Genomic DNA, 22002 nt, shown 5'->3' with positions numbered 1-22002 from the left:
TGAAAAAATATATAAGATATAAGATATAAAATATACATATACTTTTAGGTGTAAATCTTAGAGTTTTTCTTGAAGCCAAATGACGATTGTAACTACATATGTATACAGTGGCGGACAAAAGTCTACATACACCCCCTGTTTTCTTCGATGTGAGAGTACAAAAACTTTTTAGAAAAATGTGTTGATACAGTTTTATTCTAATCTTCTTTCTAATAACAACAAACTTAAAAAATCCGTTAATTAATATAAAACTACAAATTTATGGAATAAAAACTCAAATATTGTGTTGACAAAAGTCTACATACAGTACAAAAATATCTTAGTTCAGTGCGAAAAACTTTACAAAATGCTAGTTATTAAGACGTTTTAGTATTTAGTTGGGTCCCCATTGGCATCTGTAACTGCTTGAAGACGCCGTGGCATTGATTCTGCAAAATTTGTCAACGCTGCAGATGTAATGCTGTTCCAAGGTCCCAATATGCACTCTTAGAGTATAGTAGAGCTAGAAATTTGGTGCTTTCTAATTCTACGCTCCAAAATCTCCCAGACATGTTCAATAATATTCATATTTGGACTTTGAGGTGGTGTATTTAATTGCCTTGGAGTATAATAAAGCAACCAATCCTTGACAATTTGCGCCGCATGCATCGGATCGTTATCTTGTTGAAATATCCAACCGGAACCGAGCCCTAAATTATCCACCAAAGGCTTCAAATTATGTTCCAACAGAGACTTATACTTATAACCGTCCATTTCACCTTCAATAAAGTCCGAATTTCTAACTTCAGAGGCCGCAACAACTGCCCAAACCATTACGCTACCGCCACCGAGCTTCACAATTGATACTACGTTCTTCGGTTCAAGCGTGGCGTTAGTTTTCCATCAAATTTTAGCACTTTCATCACTACCAAAAAGAGTGAATTTAGAATCATCTGTAAATGAAACTTTTTTCCAAAAATCCATTTCCTTTTCTTTGTGTTTTTTGGCGAACTTTAAACGAAGTTTCCGATTTTTTCAGAAATAAAAGGTTTCTTCCGTGGTGTTCTACTGTGGAATCCGTTATCGTTTAGAGTTTTTTTTTTATTGCCTTGGTTGGATACTCATTTGTGACGTACTCGCTATGCGTTCGGCTATATTTGCAGCATTTACTTTTGGATTTTGATCTACTTCGTTGAGAATCAGGCTGACGTATCTACGAGATTGTTTTTTTGGGGGTCCACTGCGCGGTTTATTTTCGTTGGAACCATTATTTTTAAAGTTTTTTAGAATTGTCTGTACTGTTGCTCGACTCAAGTTTAAAATTTTAGAAATTTCACCATATGATTTTTTTTCTTTTCTTTCTTTTATCACCAAATTTCTTACATCAATTGATATTTCATTTCGCGGAGCCATTATAGCTATTGAAATGTTTAAACCACAACTAAATTCAATAAATATCAAACAATAAACATATTGAAATAAAAGAAAAAGGCTAACGTTACCTTACTGTTAATATAACAATGTACAAAGTATGAGATTTGAACTGTATGTAGACTTTTGTCAAAGCAATTTTTGAGTTTTTCTTCCATAAATTTGTTGTTTTATGTTAAATAATGGATTTTTTTAGTTAATTGCTATTATAATAAATATTAGAATAAAACTGTATAAATACATTTTTCTAAAAACTTTTTGTACTCTCACATCGAAGAAAACAGGGGGTGTATGTAGACTTTTGTCCGCCACTGTATATACTTTTAGGCGTAAATCTTAGATTTTTTTTTTCTCCTAAATCAAATCACCATTGTAAGTTAGCAATACTATTTTTTTTTAACTTTTTTTTAAGAAACCATTGTAAATTAACAATAGAATTTATTGAATTTTGCATGGAATGCAAAACCCTCCGAAGTGGGGGGGGAGTGTGAGAACTAAATATCTTATAGAATTTAGTCCACACAAAGGCCCACCCTATTGTTCACAAGCATATATACGCAGCGGTAAAACCACGCCACGAAGATGGAGAAACCAGACATGCAGATAAAAGGACAACAAGAATGCATACGCAGCGGTAAAAACACGCCACGCAAACCAGACAAGCAGACGAAACAACAGCAAGCATGCATACGCAGCGGTAAAATCACGCCACCGCCAGCAACACACGCCATCCCAGCAACACACGCCATCCCAACGCAACATGTTGCGAATGTGCTAGCACGCAACACAGGCTTGGTGGGTAGTTAGATGGCGGATGATCAGTCAGTCAGCACGGGACTGTGACAGCGTACGCACGTCCGGGCATCAGACTATGCAGTGAGTTTATCCTCTGGCTAGTCTTGGTATCCTGACTTGTGAACGCCGTATGTTAAGGGTGAGCTCGGTAGTGAGTTTATCCTCTGACCGACTCAACCGTTAACATCGCGGTCGCTAAGACAGTCATCCGGGATCTTTAAAGCGTGTGATTTAAGTCGTCAAGTGAGTGACACCTACGCGAGCGTCGGCAGAAGTAGCCGAGCGTAGGCAGCAGAAGCAGCAGCGTGTGATTTAAGTCGTCAAGTGAGTGACACCTACGCGAGCGTCGGCAGGAGTAGCCGAGCGTAGTCAGCAGAAGCAGCAGCGTGTGATTTAAGTCGTCAAGTAAGGGACACCTACGCGAGCGTCGGCAGAAGTAGCCGAGCGTAGTCAGCAGAAGCAGCAGCGTGTGATTTAAGTCGTCAAGTGAGTGACACCTACGCGAGCGTCGGCAGAAGTAGCCGAGCGTAGTCGGCAGAAGCAGCAGTGCGTGATTTAAGTCGTCTAGCACCCAGGAGCGCAGCAGAGCGGGGAAACGGTATTGCCCTAACGGGGCACATCGAACCGTTACCCTAACAGCGCCGTCCTCGGGCGACGACTGTACACCGTCGGAGACGTGGATTAATATATTATATTAGGTATTAATATAAGATTGGAGAAATAAAGAACGATTCGCAGAAGAGCCCCAACATTTACAAATTTATTGTAACGAACCCTGGACACGGCGAGTATACCTCAGCAATTATACTTGTAAGAAGCAGGGGCAGCAAAAACCTTCGTTACAATTGGCGCCCGAGCAGGGACCCTGCGGATCGTATATTATCAGGAAAACGACATTTAGTACGGAGATGGCAGATCTCATGTGGTTAGATATCGTGTCCAAGGAGCAACTAATCTCCTTCGCACAGAGTCTGGGAGTTGACCACATAGGCACCACGCGGGAGATTCGTAAGCGGGTAACTACATTGGCAGCCAAGGCGCACGGAGACCCGGAAGTAGAAGAACAATTTTTAAAAATGGAAGCTGCATACAAAGCAGGTGAGATCGCTTCACGAGACGAAGGCGATCAGAGGTACCGCGAGCACTTTCGCAGAATCATCACGGCTACAGCCGCCACAAATCAACAGGTTACTTCAACAGAACCACATTGTTACATTCGCACCCATCATTGACCAGGTGAGGAAGTGGTCCGTGAAATACGACGGCGGGCGAGACCCATTAGCGTTTGTCGAGAGATTAGAAGAGCTCTCCGAAGTGTACATGGTGAATATGGACATTCTTCCAAGAGCCATGCCCGAATTATTGTGCGGTACCGCTCTCCAATGGTATCGCAACAATAACGAACATTGGGAGAGTTGGACAACCTTCAAAAAGGACTTTCTGCGCTTCTTCCTACCAGCACGTTACTTCGAACGCCTCGAAGATAACATACGGCAGCGAAGACAACACGTTCGAGAAAAATACAAGGACTACGTTCTAGCTATGCAGAGCTTAATGCGACACGTTGGGTATAATCCGGAAGAGCGGCTGGAAAGAATTTTTCGGAATAGTCACACCGATTATTTGCTCTACATTCAGCGGCGAGATTTCGAGACGCTGGCTGAACTCATCACACTGGCAGAAGAGTACGAAGGGATATATGAAGGGCAACGACGAGGAGTAGAGCCACCTCGACGCGAGATGACGAGACACATTATAGGTGACCACGAGGCGAGACATGCAAGTAGGCCGTTACCACGTCCACCACAACACCACGCAACGGTAGAGGCGTATCGCCAGCAACCATCTACGAGTAGAACCTTTAGCCCTGGAAATATATGCTTCAGATGCGGTCAGGAAGGTCACTATGCTAGGGAATGCCGTAATCCCAAGAAATTGTGTTGCAGGGAGTGTGGCCGAGCGGATGTGCTAACGAAAGAATGTTGTCATAAACAACAGGGAAACGACCAAGGGTTTCGCCAAAGACAAGGCGCGGCGAACCCACGGGACTCAGCGCCGAACAACCAATAATTATGCATCAGGAACGCGGCCGGCTATACGCCCTAATCACGCTGGGCGGAGAACTGGCGGAAGCCGTCATCGACACCGGCGCTTCGAAAAGTTTTATATCACCACGAGTTGCAGAACATATGGACGCAACCGGGAACAGTAAGAAGGTGACCGTAGCTATCGAGATACAAATGGCCGATGGCACCACCAGCAAGATTTTCGACGCCGTGGAGACCACCATTCAACTCGGACAGACATCGCTAAAGGCAGTGTTACACGTGATGCCCGGAGCGATTGATGACGTCATACTTGGATTGGATACACTGGGAAACATGGGAGCTATAGTGTCCTGCGGAGGTCACCAGGTAGTGCTGAAAGCGTCATGTCATCTAAAGCCGTAAGCAACGTAACCCTTACTACGCCAGACACACGCCTGCTAAAGCGAAGGATGAAGAAGAAAAACAGACGAAAACTTAAGTGCAGGAGGGTCAATCGACTCGGGACTTCATCGGCCGTCAACCAGAGAAACGAAGCGGCCCGTATACGTGATTTTTTAGACGAAGAACTTCGAAAATTTGAAAGCATGAGTGGAGTGACGACTGTGGCGGAACATAAAATCACTATGACCGACAGCCGACCAATCAAGCAACGATATTTTCCGCGGAATCCAGCGATGCAGGCCATCATCAACGCCGAGATCGACGAGCTGCTGGCGAAGAAATGTATTGAGCCGTCTCACAGCCCACACAGCGCGCCGATTGTGTTGGCACGGAAGAAGAACGGTAAGTGGCGTTTATGCGTGGATTATCGGCAACTCAACGCCCGATCTGTACCCGACGCATACCCCTTACCTAGGATACAACATATACTTGACAAGTTACGAAGAGCAAGGTACATTAGTAGTCTGGATCTCAAGAACGGCTACTGGAAGATACCTTTGGAGCAAGGCAGCCGCCCGTATACCGCCTTTACCGTACCTGGGCGTGGCCTATTTCAATGGCGCGTGATGCCATTCGGCTTACATTCGGCACCAGCGACGTTCCAGAGAGTACTCGACCAGGTCATAGGCCCGGAGATGGAACCACACGCCTTCGCCTACCTGGACGATATAATCGTCATAGGCTCTACATTCGAGGAACACATACGGAATTTGCGAAAGGTACTGCAGAGACTACAGCAGAACAACCTTCGAATTAACCCTGAAAAGTGCGAGTTTTTTAAGAAGGAACTCCGATACTTAGGTCATGTGATTAGTGACAAAGGCATCCACACCGACCCCGAGAAAGTTGCAGCAATCCAGGAGCTGAAGCCCCCAACTAACGTGAAAGAAGTCCGTCAGTATCTTGGGATAGCCTCTTGGTATCGCCGCTTTGTGCCAGATTTCGCGACCATGAGCCAGCCGCTCACAGCTCTCTTGAAGAAAGGGAAACACTGGAAATGGGGACCTGAGCAACAATCAGCATTTGAAAGCATCAAGCAAAAGTTAACGGAGGCTCCCGTCCTGGCATGTCCGGATTTCAGCCAGGCATTCACTTTGCAGACGGACGCCAGCAACATCGGCCTTGGAGCCGTACTGACGCAGAATCTGGAAGGAGGAGAACGCGTAATAGCCTACGCCAGCCGAAAATTAAATGAGGCAGAGAAAAACTATTCAGCTACCGAAAAGGAGTGCCTCGCCATAGTCTGGGGAATTCGGAAAATGAGACCCTATCTAGAAGGATATCGATTTAAGGTGATAACCGATCACATGTCACTGAAGTGGCTGAATTCCATAGAGAGCCCTTCCGGTCGTATAGCACGATGGGCTTTAGAATTACAGCAGCATACTTTCGACATCGAATATCGTAAAGGGAAACTCAACCAAGTAGCAGACGCACTGTCCCGACAGCCGCTAGAGACCATAAGGCAAGTGACGACGATGGCTCCACAATGCAAATGGTGGCGAAAGCGAGTAGAAGAAGTTCGCGCAAACCCAGAGAAGTACGCAGATTATATGGAGAAGGATGGCCAACTTTACCGCCACATTCCGTGTAGATCTCAGGATGAAGAGGCTGTACCCTGGAAGCTATGTGTGCCTAAGCCCCTCCGCATAAGAGTGCTACAGGAGAATCACGATATACCTAGTGCAGGACACATGGGCATACGCCGGACAGTAGCCCGAGTCGCCAATAGATATTACTGGCCAGGAATGTTCCGCGACATTAGCCAGTACGTACGCCAGTGTGAGTCCTGCCAGAAATACAAGGAAGGACAGCAGAGACCAGCAGGGAAGATGCTCTCACAGGTGGCACAAGAACCGTTTGCCACAGTTTGCACCGACTTCATCGGACCCTTACCGCGATCAACCCATGGCAATACAATGCTACTGGTGTTTTTCGACCGCTTCAGCAAGTGGGTTGAATTAGTCCCCATGAGGCGCGCTACAGCTGAAGGACTTAGTCGCGCATTTAGAGAGAGAATCCTCGCGAGATTTGGTGTTCCGAAGATCCTTATTTCGGACAATGGTGTTCAGTTCACGAGTACATTATGGCAACACTATCTAAAGGAATTAGGGGTACGCCAGCAATTCACGGCGCCGTATACACCTCAAGAAATTCCCACGGAAAGAGTAAACCGCACGATCAAGCGATTTATTGCACAACTCAACAAATCACGACACCAGCAATGGGACGATTTTCTCCCAGAGATTGAGCTGGCAGTAAATTCCAGCATCTCGGCCTCCACAGGGTATAGCCCGGCATTTCTCGTACAAGGACGAGAACCGCGACTGCCAAAGGCCCTTTTCGACGAAGTTAATATCGGCACAGGTATGATACCCCCGACGGCTGAAGAAAAGTACGACAGGATGCAGAAAGCCTTCAGAATCGTTCGACAAAACATGGAGAGAGCATCCATGGACCAAGCCCGCCACTATAATTTGAGGCGTAGAAAATGGACCCCCGCGATCGGAGAGCTAGTTCTGGCGAAGGAACATCATCTCTCTAAAGCCGCAGACGGTTTCGCCGCAAAGTTAGCCCCGAAGTACGACGGTCCTTATAAAATTCTAAGATACATTTCACCAGTGATCGTACATGTCCAGAAGATCGACGGTGGCAAGGAGAAAACAGTGAACATCAGCGAATTGAAGCTGTACAACAGTTTCGCGGCAGTGTAAAATAAATAAATAAACATTACAAATTTAAAAATTACAAATTTAAAAATTACAAACGTAAAAATTACAAATTTAAAAATTACAAATTTAAAAATTGCAAATTTAAAAGTTACAAACTTAAAAATGAAAATAAATATAAATCCTTACTACAACGAGCATGTCTACCGACCAAAACGAGTACCAAACGAGTAGATCAAAATCATTCGACCGTGAGCCGTCAGTAAGATTAGACATCACAAGAATTTTTCTAAGATAAATACACACAAGATGAACGACAACGATAAATGGACGCAGAGCGTAAAGCGATTCCGCGAGCGGATGGCGGAGGAGCAAAGGAAGCTCCCCAGGATGCAGCCACTAGAGGCAGCGGGCACTTCAGACACTAGAAGTGCCAGATCAGCACGCGCAGAGGCTCTGAAAGCAGCGGCGCAACATCTGGCGCGACGCACAGGGGTAGCAACAGCCAGTCACGGAACCAACGCTTGCGCGGCCGACGTACCCAACGCCGCCACCACTGTGCACACCACCGACCGTAGCGACAGGGCAGCTTCCGCAAAGGCTCGCAAGGCGCAAACTGCCATGAGGCGCTCTATCGCAGCGCACGTAAGTACGACGCGCCGAGCTTCTTGGACTGCAGCGTCGCAGAGAACCAACCTGGCCGCGGAGCCATGCGTCGTCGGCAGGATTAGTTGCAGCGAAGCGTCTACCTCTGACGATGCCACCGTCCCATGGAGGTCGCCGGTGATCGAACTATCATCCGAAAGTGAAGACACGCTACCGGAGAACGAGAAGGCGCAACTTACCTTTCCAGCGGGGCCAAATGGAGTCTGCCTGTATCAAGCAGACTTACAATCTCTGAAGGACGGATGCTGGCTTACAGACACGATCATTGATGCGTACGCTAAGCACTTGGAAGCAGAATTTGGACCGAAAGGTACAGTCCTTAGCCCATTCGTGGTCTGGCAGCTGAACTAGACAGGAAGACGCGATGAAAACTTCCGCCACATTCACCGCTGGATTCGCAACATCGACATATTTGGACAGAGGGTAGTACTAGCGCCACACAACACCGAGCACCACTGGTACCTCCTCGCCCTATCCAACCGCGAGCTCACGCACCACGTCACGGACACAGTCTGCTACCACCAACACCAGATATGGACAGCAGATTCCCGGATGAGGGGTAAGGTCACCCACGCAACCACGGCCTGGCGCGAATTCCTCCAGTGGGAATACAAGGAAAGAGGCGGAGAAGGAGAATTTGAGTATCGGGAACTGCTGCTAGACGTACCCCAGCAAGAAAACACGGATGACTGCGGTATCTACGTGCTGGAGACAATAGAGCGGGTCATGCGATACATCGGACGAGGCGAAGGGGCGCTCGGATGCATCTCCGAACCCTTCACGGCGAAGCTGGCAGCTGAAAAGCGAGCCCAAATATTGGCCACCTTCAGACGACACCAAACCACACCCGCGCCCATCGTTGAAATACCAGCACCATCATCTGCGGAAGTAGAGCTGCCACCCGAAGGTATAAAAATCCCTATCGCCGAAGCAAACGGAACAGCATTGGAGGCTTTCCCGGAAATTGCGGATAGAATCCGCAGAGGCCTCAAGGACCTCTCAGACGGCATGGGGAAGCATCGGCTAAAATTTAATACAGCCAAGCTTAAAGTTTTCATGTACCGGTGGGGCGTCCACATCACCGCAAAAGCCACAACAACAACCACGGCAACTAAAGGACCCTAAGGAGACAATTTTTCTAACTTTCGTAACTAAATTTAAGTTATATTAATGATTTTTTTAAGTCTACGTATATATGTATATATGAAAACACAAAAAAAAAACACAAAAAAAAAATGAATGATGAATTTATATGAAAAAAAAGAGGAAAATTTTTTTTGAAAAAAAAAATATTGAACAAAAGAAAGAAAAAAAAAAAAGCACAACTTGCATAAGTGTTTAAAAAAAAAAAAGAACAAAAATGAAAAAATATATAAGATATAAGATATAAAATATACATATACTTTTAGGTGTAAATCTTAGAGTTTTTCTTGAAGCCAAATGACGATTGTAACTACATATGTATACAGTGGCGGACAAAAGTCTACATACACCCCCTGTTTTCTTCGATGTGAGAGTACAAAAACTTTTTAGAAAAATGTGTTGATACAGTTTTATTCTAATCTTCTTTCTAATAACAACAAACTTAAAAAATCCGTTAATTAATATAAAACTACAAATTTATGGAATAAAAACTCAAATATTGTGTTGACAAAAGTCTACATACAGTACAAAAATATCTTAGTTCAGTGCGAAAAACTTTACAAAATGCTAGTTATTAAGACGTTTTAGTATTTAGTTGGGTCCCCATTGGCATCTGTAACTGCTTGAAGACGCCGTGGCATTGATTCTGCAAAATTTGTCAACGCTGCAGATGTAATACTGTGCCAAGGTCCCAATATGCGCTCTTAGAGTATAGCAGAGCTAGAAATTTGGTGTTTTCTAATTCTACGCTCCAAAATCTCCCAGACATGTTCAATAATATTCATATTTGGACTTTGAGGTGGTGTATTTAATTGACTTGGAGTATAATAAAGCAACCAATCCTTGACAATTTGCGTCGCATGCATCGGATCGTTATCTTGTTGACATATCCAACCGGAACCGAGCCCTAAATTATCCACCAAAGGCTTCAAATTATGTTCCAACAGAGACTTATACTTATAACCGTCCATTTCACGTTCAATAAAGTCCATCTTTCCAACTCCAGAGGCCGCAACAGCTCCCCAAACCATTACGCTACCGCCACCGAGCTTCACAATTGATACTACGTTCTTCGGTTCAAGCGTGGCGTTAGTTTTCCATCAAATTTTAGCACTTTCATCACTACCAAAAAGAGTGATTTTAGAATCATCTGTAAATGAAACTTTTTTCCAAAAATCCATTTCCTTTTCTTTGTGTTTTTTGGCGAACTTTAAACGAATTTTCCGATTTTTTCAGAAATAAAAGGTTTCTTCCGTGGTGTTCTACTGTGGAATCCGTTATCGTTTAGAGTTTTTTTTTATTGCCTTGGTTGGATACTCATTTGTGACGTACTCGCTATGCGTTCGGCTATATTTGCAGCATTTACTTTTGGATTTTGATCTACTTCGTTGAGAATCAGGCTGACGTATCTACGAGATTGTTTTTTTGGGGGTCCACTGCGCGGTTTATTTTCGTTGGAACCATTATTTTTAAAGTTTTTTAGAATTGTCTGTACTGTTGCTCGACTCAAGTTTAAAATTTTAGAAATTTCACCATATGATTTTTTTTCTTTTCTTTCTTTTATCACCAAATTTCTTACATCAATTGATATTTCATTTCGCGGAGCCATTATAGCTATTGAAATGTTTAAACCACAACTAAATTCAATAAATATCAAACAATAAACATATTGAAATAAAAGAAAAAGGCTAACGTTACCTTACTGTTAATATAACAATGTACAAAGTATGAGATTTGAACTGTATGTAGACTTTTGTCAAAGCAATTTTTGAGTTTTTCTTCCATAAATTTGTTGTTTTATGTTAAATAATGGATTTTTTTAGTTAATTGCTATTATAATAAATATTAGAATAAAACTGTATAAATACATTTTTCTAAAAACTTTTTGTACTCTCACATCGAAGAAAACAGGGGGTGTATGTAGACTTTTGTCCGCCACTGTATATACTTTTAGGCGTAAATCTTAGATTTTTTTTTTTTCTCCTAAATCAAATCACCATTGTAAGTTAGCAATACTATTTTTTTTTAACTTTTTTTTAAGAAACCATTGTAAATTAACAATAGAATTTATTGAATTTTGCATGGAATGCAAAACCCTCCGAAGTGGGGGGGGGGAGTGTGAGAACTAAATATCCTATAGAATTTAGTCCACACAAAGGCCCACCCTATTGTTCACAAGCATATATACGCAGCGGTAAAACCACGCCACGAAGATGGAGAAACCAGACATGCAGATAAAAGGACAACAAGAATGCATACGCAGCGGTAAAAACACGCCACGCAAACCAGACAAGCAGACGAAACAACAGCAAGCATGCATACGCAGCGGTAAAATCACGCCACCGCCAGCAACACACGCCATCCCAGCAACACACGCCATCCCAACGCAACATGTTGCGAATGTGCTAGCACGCAACACAGGCTTGGTGGGTAGTTAGATGGCGGATGATCAGTCAGTCAGCACGGGACTGTGACAGCGTACGCACGTCCGGGCATCAGACTATGCAGTGAGTTTATCCTCTGGCTAGTCTTGGTATCCTGACTTGTGAACGCCGTATGTTAAGGGTGAGCTCGGTAGTGAGTTTATCCTCTGACCGACTCAACCGTTAACATCGCGGTCGCTAAGACAGTCATCCGTGATCCGGGATCTTTAAAGCGTGTGATTTAAGTCGTCAAGTGAGTGACACCTACGCAAGCGTCGGCAGAAGTAGCCGACCGTAGTCAGCAGAAGCAGCAGTGTGTGATTTAAGTCGTCAAGTGAGTGACACCTACGCGAGCGTCGGCAGGAGTAGCCGAGCGTAGTCAGCAGAAGCAGCAGCGTGTGATTTAAGTCGTCAAGTAAGTGACACCTACGCGAGCGTCGGCAGAAGTAGCCGAGCGTAGTCAGCAGAAGCAGCAGCGTGAGATTTAAGTCGTCAAGTGAGTGACACCTACGCGAGCGTCGGCAGAAGTAGCCGAGCGTAGTCGGCAGAAGCAGCAGTGCGTGATTTAAGTCGTCTAGCACCCAGGAGCGCAGCAGAGCGGGGAAACGGTATTGCCCTAACGGGGCACATCGAACCGTTACCCTAACAGCGCCGTCCTCGGGCGACGACTGTACACCGTCGGAGACGTGGATTAATATATTATATTAGGTATTAATATAAGATTGGAGAAATAAAGAACGATTCGCAGAAGAGCCCCAACATTTACAAATTTATTGTAACGAACCCTGGACACGGCGAGTATACCTCAGCAATTATACTTGTAAGAAGCAGGGGCAGCAAAAAGCTTCGTTACAAAATAAACTTGGTTTCTTAATCGCTAAAACTTAAAAAAAATGAATTTAAAAACAATAAATTATCAACTGAATATAGTCCGAGCCTATTTCTTTTTTCAGTTATAATATTTCCAGCTAAAGAAAAAGAACGCTCAGCGACTGCGCTGCTGGTAGGAACCACCCGGTATGACCAAACGGTATGATTGTGATCGATCGGAATGCAAGCAGCATTCTCGAACATTCTGTGCTGCTCACACAAGGCGTTCGATCGAGAAAAATCATTACGAAACAAGCAACAGTGATTGAATGTGATTGTTCGCTTTGAGCACGCTCGCTTACGATCATTCATTTTTGTTGAAGCAAAGTTTTCCGTCACAAAAAATCTGAGTCAATGATCGGGTATGATTGAAAAAATTGTGATCGTTGCAGCTCTCTGTTACATACTTATATGCGTTCACGTAGATATGTCACCCGCAAAAAGTACAAATATTGTTCTAAAAAAACAACAATCGTCCAATATAGCATCAGCAGCGTCACCAGTCAATATGGCAGCCAAATAGTCGATGCTCAAATTTGTAGAAAAACACACAACAACAATATTTTCATTCATGAACGCAAGCGCACTTTCAACAGGAAAACTCGCTTCATTCATAAAAGTAGACACCATTACATCTCCCCGAGCACGCCTTTGCCTACAAGCGTCTTTTCGCGACGATGGCAAAAACTAAAAATCATAAACTTAACAATTTCTGATATTTGTATGAGAAAGAAAAAGTGCCAACCCCGCAAAAAAATATTCAATATTCCTCTGATTTAGGTGTACAGTGATTCCCGGTTAAGTAGTACTCCGCTTAAATGAAAATCCTCCCTCTTAACTGCCTATATCATGGAGTTTCTTACGGTTTGTTTTTTGAAATACATTCAAACTATTGTTGTAAGCACGACTCGGTTAAGCATCCGCAGTCGCTTATGTACCATATTATGTTTTTATTTGTACAAACCACAAACATCTGTATCTTTGATTGTGGCACATAACCGGGATTGACTGTATTTGTCAAGGAATGTAAAAAATATTTTTACGCGGCTTGCAAAAATCTACGTCGATATGTATGCAAGGGAAGCAGTACCACTTGGCGATCGTTCGTTTGCCTTTTCGGCACAGCTCGGATTTTCTACCAATAAAACAATGTTGTGATGCTTTGTTGTCACGTCAGCCCTTCGACACATTGACTCTTTGAAAAAACTTAAGCTTCAGCCATTGGTTGCCCGTGAAACGAAGATTTCGCATGAAGCAATAAGTGTACACATTTACATACAAAGTTGTGGGTAGACAAATTTACAAACATACGCATAATATGTTTCTTTTTGTTTACATACACACATAATTACATACGTGAATATGTGCGACCGCTTGGACTTTTAACATGTTATTAAAACTTTTAAAGACCTGACCTGTAAATAAATATGTATGTATGTATATATCTTATCAAGCCTACATTAATTAAAGATTTACATACTTACATACATAGGTAATAATGCATGTATGACTTTTTATTATATACTCGTACAGTATACTCTCGAAAAGTAAATCGATTGGTATTTTGGGTAATTTACTTTTTCCAATAATTTACTTTTCCAAATATATACATAAATTATCTGTTTTTATAATATTAAATGCATTTTTAAACTTAAAAAATTCATTCATTTATTTGCTTCAATAAAACATATGGACTTACATGAAAAACATATTTACATTTACATACATACATATGTATTTACTATGAAGAGAAAAAATCTTGAATATTCTTTTGTTTTTTTTCTTTTGCAATATATTTTCTGACCATTTTTGTACGACAATTCAAAAAGTCTGACACCTGATTTGCATCGTTTTCATTTTTAAACCAGTGGATCAAGTTGTTTACGCTTTGAATTGCTTCCGCATATGTCACTTTGGGTTCCTGGCTGACTTCTTCTCCATCTGAAGTGTCTGACAAAATTTCTATTTCATCAGCAGTTTCTTTGTCGTCATTCCAGTTTTCAATGTCCTCACTATCAATTACAGTGTTATTACCCACCCTCTCCAACAATAATGACACTTCCTGGAGTAATTGAGCGTATTCGTCATTCACACTCGTTTCAATAAGTTGAGCCAATGGAATATTATCTTCCTCATCGTACTCATTATCATCCCACTTTCTTATTTTGTTCCAAGCGTTGATCAAGACGGTTTGTGGCAATTCGTCCCAAGCCGACTTTAGCAACATTATTGCATCACGAATGGAATGTTGCTTTAATGTTAATGCAATGGTCAAATGTTCCTGTGCAATAATTTTGCATAAAAGTTTGCTTCTGTAGCCCAATTTAACTAGCCTTATCGGATTTTGATCCATTGGCTGTATTACCGCTGTCACATTCGGTGGTAGAAGCATTGTTACAATGTTACCGTCATCAGACTTTAGCCGTTCAATTGGCTTATGAGCTGTACAATTCTCAACTAGCAACAATGCCTTATGTGGTAAATTATTTTCAGAGCAAAAAGTACGAACCTGCAATATTGTTAACATATAGTATTTTAGAAAATTAACATAGCAAAGTAAAATTTATATTTATTATTTACCTGTTTAGTAAACGAATTGTGAAACCATTCAGAAAACAGTTGGGAGTTCATCCACGCTTTTTTAGAATTTACGTATTGCAATGGATTGTTGAATCCGGAAAAGCAACGTGGATTTGCAGATTTACCAATCACCAAGGGTTTCAATTTGTGGGATCCATCGGCATTCGCACACAGCATAAATGTTATCCTTTCTTTTAGTATTTTTCGGCCAGGTGCAGTCTTTTCAGTTGCTGCTACGAATGTGCGATCTGGCAGCATACGGTAAAAGAGACCAGACTCATCCGCATTGTATAACTGTGCCTCGGTTATCCCCATTTCATCCATTGTGGTCCGTAACTTGTGAATAAAAGGAGTTATTTCTGCTGTGTCACTCAAAACATTTTTTAAGACTTAAAATTTGCGTAATGACTATTCTTGTCAAGTGATGCATCAATAATAACTACAGCATGTAAAACAAGCGACGCGATACTCAATAAAAAGCGCAAATACAATATTATTTACCGTTACCTACATTCTCAGTAAAAAATGCAAAAAAAAGGAATTTTAACAAAGCATCGTTACATATTGAAATATGTAGGTATGTACATATGTAAGGCAATAGCAAAACAAAAACATTGTAGCACAAACAAATGAGGAACTAAAATGGTAAGTACATATATATGTACATATCTCAAAGTAGGAGAGTTTATTTACTAAAGAAACGCGATAAGCAAGAGAGTAAGTGTTTTTGCAACATCGTAAAAAACGCTGCTTGCTTCGTTTCGAATTTTTTATCACACTCTCTGAAAAGTAAATTAAAAATTTACTTTTTCGAGGTGCATGTGTAATCTTAAAGGTGATTTACTTTTCCGCGATTATTTACTTTCTGAGAATTTACTTTTCGAGAGTATACTGTATTTCCAAAAATTTTAAGGAATTCATCATGAAATAGTTCAATTTGTACGTACATACATGTTTGTGTGCTTTGCTATAAAATATATAGAAAATATACATACATATGTATGTATGTATATAAATTATATGCAGTCGTTTGCGCATTGTAAATATACGAATCTGTAAGCGTACATTTCTAAACATTGAAATTAACATATTTTTCCCATTGGCTCTAACAACTACTCAGTTCTGTTATTGTCGTGCCCCTGATGTTAAGTGGTGAAATGCGCTAATAATTTTCTGTGGTGAAATGCACTCATCCAAAACAGTAAATATCCCAAAATTGAAATATCCCTAAATTTTTGACATCGTGAACCTTCTCTATAAATATACGTTCTCTGGTAGCGGGAATGTGGTTTCTCCTACCTACTATACCGACTACTGATGCGCACAGAGCTGCACAAAATCGAAAAATGTTTAGTGTAGGCCAGTGTAAGTGATGGAAAGGTATTTTTAGCACTTTGTGTGCTTTTCGTTTACTTTAATCATGACTTGTAGAAGACGGAGCACTCCCATATACATACATATAATCAATGAGGATACACCCCGGTGATTGTGTGGGTGGTCCCATTGGTTCTCTTATAAATATTTAGATGCAGAATACTGTAAAAAATCATTGACAAACAAAAAAATTATGGAAAATTGGAAAATCGTCCCTGGTTTTTGGATTCATGCGAAATGCGAAATTGATCTGTCAAATGGTGGTTCACCATCTACAGTCGTAAATATAACAGCAACATCAGATCGACTTCGTCTTCGTCTTCGTTTATCTGCATAGGCCGAATTGTAGCTTGAAATATTGTCGAAACCATTTTTGACTTTTACATTGGAAAATATTTTTGTATTAATAGTGGCAGACGGATCTTAATAGTTATGACAACACATAGTGAAAGAATTTGTTTCACGAAGAGTAATCTATGAAGCAAAATTATTAGCCAAACAATTCCCATTTTCCAGTAATTTAACTCATGCACATTTGAGAGAGCTTCCCAAAGGAAGTGAGTTAATTTGTAGTATTAATTACATTTCGTGCTCTACTCAGATGCATATTTTCTCTATTTCTTTGTCTTTGTACTCTGACCTGTTAACGATTTACGGTAAGTCATGATAAAATAGATAATTAATTAATGTATGACAAATTACATAATAACAAACCTTACAAGTAAGATGTTAACATTTACATACGAGCTTAAAACTAACGTTAATATTGTACGGTTCACTACTACTTTTGTATTTGTGGTTTTGTCCGCTACCATTACCAAAGAATGTAAAGTATAGAGAAGGTGCAGGTTCGATGTCGAACATTTGTTAGATTCAAAGTAAGAAATTCGCCACATTTGTTAACATTGTAGGTCGGAATTCACCTCACAATTTTAACATTGTTTACAATTCTCTCACATATTCTAACAGAGAATATGAAGAGAAATAAATAAATGTATTTACGGCATATGATGACATGGCATATACATATGTATGCCAAAGCAGAGAATATGAAGAGACAGAAATATATGTGAGTACACTCCCAACGAAGAAGAAGTTGTAAATAGTTTGTAGTAGTCGTTTTAGTATTAGTTATTGTTAGTTAGTTTTAGTATTTGTTACGTAGTACACGTGAGCCAAGCTTTGAAAAAAGCTGGTGAAAAATACTTAATCTTTGGGTGCCTGCAGAGTGAACGCTTGAAGCCGAGCCGAGCGCATTTTCCCATTTACGCAACACGCGAATTTCCGCTCGGCTCGGCTTTAAGCGCTCACTCTGCGGGCACCCTTTATTGATTAGGTTGTGTGAGAATTTGTGGTTGTATGTAGATAAATTCTGAAAATCGTGTTTTATTAAAATTATATTTTCTTATATGTATATTTCTAATAAAAAGAATTTTCTTTTTATTTTAATATGCTTTTATTAGCTTCACTTGTATGTTTGTATGTATGTACATATGTATGGATGTTTGTAACTTTTTTAAGTGGTACTGAAACGTAGAATATTTGAGAGACACTGTAGGAAGGCGACAGTAAGTTTAAGCAGCTCACCAAAAATATGCGACATCTATATGAAACTAGTTTTGGCGACATTTGAGTAGCATATGTACATATATACTGAAATATACATATGTATATCCATAAAGAAAGTATACTTTATATAGATACATATACTTACATATGTACATATATAAGTATAACCGCGCACCAGAAGAAATAATATCAAATTAATAATGCAAAACATGTGAAGTAAAAAAAAATTCAGATACTAGTTTTCAAAATGCCTCCGAGAAGCAACTGTAGTAGAAAACTCCTTTTTTTAACTGTGGCTGTCACGTCGATGTGAGCTTTTTAAAAATTGTCACCGAATCTAATGGCGGAGAATACGATTTATGTTATATTCGTTTTTATTTCACAATATTGGCAAATCTCATAGAAGAAAAAATAGATTCTTTCAATATAAAATAAGAATTCCTAAAAATTTTAAATACACAAAGAAATATTCTACCTACCCCTTATTTGAACCCCTCTATCTGAAAAAATGGAGCTTACCTACTTTCCGGGTCGACAACTTGAATTATAAGTGCTAGTCAAGAACAATAGAAATGGATTAACCCAAGTTTGTACCGTTACCTTTTTGGAATTGGCAATAGAAATGGATTAACCCATGTTTGTACCGTTACCTTTTTGGTTCCCGTGGTACATCATAAATATCAGGAATATATTAGGAATACATTCAAACGAAAAAAACCAGTCGAAGTGTACGGTTGTGACAATTTAAAATTATAAGCGAAATATATTTACATAGATTTTCAAAAAGTCTGTGCGTCGTATAGTTTGATTTGATTAAAATCTTTTCATTATAAACTAATAAATTAATTTTATTTAACGAATTGTTTATAAAAAAAACAACAAATCTCAGCGAAAGAATGGAAAGATCGTCAGAACACTTAAGCGAATTACAGAAAATAAAGGAGAAAAGAAGGCTCTATATGAGAAGTTATAGAGCCAAGCAGTCGAAGGAAGGCAGGGAGACTCGCTTGAAGCAAGTGCGTCAGCATGCATCAGAAAGCCGAGCCTCAGAACCAGAGGAAGTCAGAAAGGATCGTTTGCAGCAAATGCGTCAGCATGCAGCGAAAAGCTGAGTCTCAGAACCAAAGCAAGTCAGAAAGGATCGTTTGCGGCAAATGTGTCAGAATGCAGCGGAAAGCCGAGCCTCAGAACCAAAGCAAGGCAGAGAGGCTCGTTTGCAGCAAATGCGTAAGCATGCAGCGGAAAGCCGAGCCTCAGAACCAGAGAAAGCCAGAGAGGCTCGTTTGCAGCAAATGCAGCGGAAAGCCGAGCCTCAGAATCAGAACAAGCCAGAGAGGCTCGTTTGATTCAAATGCAGAAACAAAACGAAGAGGTCCGAAGGTTGCGTAAAGCCAGTATAACGACCTTTAGGCAGGCAATTAACTCGTTTTGCGATGCGATATGTGAAGTTTGCACTAAACGATGCTATAAACATCAAATTTTTAAGTGGATTGTAGATGCTATAGCAAACACATATTTGCCTAATGAATTAAAGCAAAAAAATGTTTGGTTGTTTACAATCGTTGCAAAACCCATTTGAATTCAAAGAAAAATATTCCACCATCTAAATCTTATTGGAGCAATCTAGATCCAGGCTTTATTCCAGACGTGATTTCGGAATTATCTCAAGCCGAGCAAAAGCTGATTTCACGTATTATTCCATTTGTCAAAATGATAAAATTAAGCGGTGTATTTGGGCAATATAGTTTTCGAGGTCAAGCAGTATTGTTTGCTCATTACGTTTTCGAAGTTACTGAAAAACTTCCGAACATGTTACCAAGAACCACTAATAATGCTAGAATAGTTGTCATTACTGAATTTTTGGAAAATATTAATGTAACGCGACAGTTTTCAGTATCTAGGCAAAAGGTATATGATGCACTACATTGGTTGGTCGCTAACAATCCCCTTTATAAAGACGTCACTATCGATCAAAACGTCATAATGAATGAAGAGGATATTATTAAAGTAGAAAAAGCTCCACTAGAGGTTATGAATGAAATCAATGATGAACTTAACAATAACACTAGTGCTTACACAAGAATATGTGATTTTTCGACAATTGTGCGTGCTTCATGGCACCAAGGAAACGAGCTCATATTCACATCAGGCGATGGCATTGTCTAACATCCTAAGAGCCAGTATTCTTGCACCACAACAGTGGTTTACAAACACCCTCAACCTGAATATGATAACGGGTGACCAAATCTACAGCAATATAAGATTTCAAACGGGGCGAAATTTAATGGCCTGTCGTATTGAAGACGATGGATACCTACTGGTGTGAAATTTCCACACAATAAAATATGTTTTAGTCACATTCGGCAAACGGTTTCAGATCACTTTTGCCGATGAACCAAGCATATATGGAAACTTGAGCGACAAGAATAATGAAACAAACTTCGGACGCACCCTTCGTCAAGGGTTGGAAGATCTTTTCATGGAACATAGCGCCGGCATAATAATAACAGAAGGACAATCATTCGGAGTAATGTACTATGATAACAAATATTACTTCACTAATTAACATTCTTGTGAATCTAGAGCAAAGGATAACAATGGAAAAGCCTGCATTATCGAATGCTATAATTTAGACGAGTTTGTGAGGATTTGTAAACGTACAACAGGCAGCAAAAATGTGCAGTATACTCTTGATTACGTTGATGTTGTATATGAAACAGACGAGCTTGATGAGATAGAAATACAGCAGAGTATTGAGATAGTAACGGCAGCGCCTGAAATGATTACTTCTCAACATTAACTACCTAATCATTTAATTCCACTGCAGACATCTTTGATGGCGCCGATTGATGTAATGCAACCCAATGTGGAAGATGAACTACAGGTTTCACGAAACCTTAACGAAATTACCCGCAAAACGAAAGACAACATCGTTAATATCGGACATGAACTGAAAGCAGAAGAATTTGCCTGATACTTCTTGTTTCCTTACGGAAAAAACGGGTTCAAAGAACAAAGACCTGTAAATATTACAGCGTTAGACTACTTTCAGTTTAGAATTTTGGGAAGTGACACAAGATTTCAACGTAACGACTATCTATTTTATGCCTTATCCTTCTTTGAATATTATAGAATCAAAAGCACTGTATCTGCATGCGGCAAAAAATTGTTAATCAAGAAGGAGCAATAGAAGATGCCCATATTTATGTAAAAAATTTAAGAGGTTCGGCAGCTTATTGGAGATCAGCTCTGAATGAACTATTAGCTCAAATCAGATGTTTAGGACCTCCAACATACTTCGTAACATTTAGCTCAAATGATCTCAACTGGCTAGACCAACGAAAGGCTTTGTTAATAGCCGATGGTAGGGCTGATGTTGATCCCATACTCTCGATATTTATGAGACTCAAAGACTTATCGAGAAGTATCCAGTAATTTTGAGTCGACATTTCATGTTAAGAGTAAATGCTCTAATGAAATTTATAAAAAATAATGATTATGTGTTTGGCGGAAAAGTGAAGGATCATTGGTGGCGCATTGAATTCCAGAATCGGGGCAGTCCTCACCTTCATATGGTGAAACATCTTATGGATCGTAATTGTTGCTGTAGAATCCCTCCAGAAGGAGAAGACCCAGAGCTTCATGAATTTTTTAAAAAATGTCAAATTCATCGGCATACACAAACTTGTTCAAAAAATAATACTTCTATAAGATGCCGATTCAACTTTCCCCGCCAAGAATGTGACGAGACACGAATTGTGTCACATTCTTCAGGTGATTTTCTTCGTAACGGAGGTAGAATTTGTTTACTAAAACGTCGAAAGGAAGATGCTTGGCAACATGGATATTCAGCCATGCGGATCAAACGAAGCGATAGCGTACTATATAGCAAAGTACCTATCGAAAGCAGAACCTGCAGGTATAGATTCTGGAATTGCGCAGGCAATACAGCAAATTCAACGCGAAGAAACCGATATTTCACGCAAACTGTTCAGCATTTGTATGAAGATTCTT

The 22002-nt window shown here is 40.5% G+C and overlaps 2 protein-coding genes and 1 long non-coding RNA gene across 20 annotated transcripts in view; 1 reads left to right on the top strand and 2 right to left on the bottom strand.

Moving 5' to 3' along the window:
* The window catches only part of LOC115066185 (synaptic vesicle 2-related protein), a 795221-nt gene that overhangs the window by 592240 nt on the left and 180979 nt on the right, over positions 1–22002 (bottom strand). The window lies entirely within an intron of this gene.
* Positions 94–11122, bottom strand: LOC125777222 (uncharacterized). Its single transcript, XR_007422180.1, has 2 exons — positions 10149–11122; positions 94–758 (listed from the first exon to the last, which is right to left on the bottom strand). It is a non-coding gene; the product is annotated as an uncharacterized LOC125777222 (long non-coding RNA).
* Positions 3526–4275, top strand: LOC125777164 (uncharacterized). The gene has a single exon (XM_049451427.1). It carries the CDS (start codon positions 3526–3528, stop codon positions 4273–4275), a length of 750 nt encoding a protein of 249 aa, XP_049307384.1.

This window comes from Bactrocera dorsalis, chromosome 3, assembly GCF_023373825.1.
Source record: "Bactrocera dorsalis isolate Fly_Bdor chromosome 3, ASM2337382v1, whole genome shotgun sequence".
Classification (NCBI taxonomy): domain Eukaryota; kingdom Metazoa; phylum Arthropoda; class Insecta; order Diptera; family Tephritidae; genus Bactrocera; species Bactrocera dorsalis.
This window is presented reverse-complemented; position numbering and strand designations above follow the sequence as displayed.

Bases quoted from the DNA above. Each gene is read 5' to 3' on its own strand.
- LOC125777164 (XM_049451427.1), top strand. From the start codon at position 3,526: ATGGTGAATATGGACATTCTTCCAAGAGCCATGCCCGAATTATTGTGC.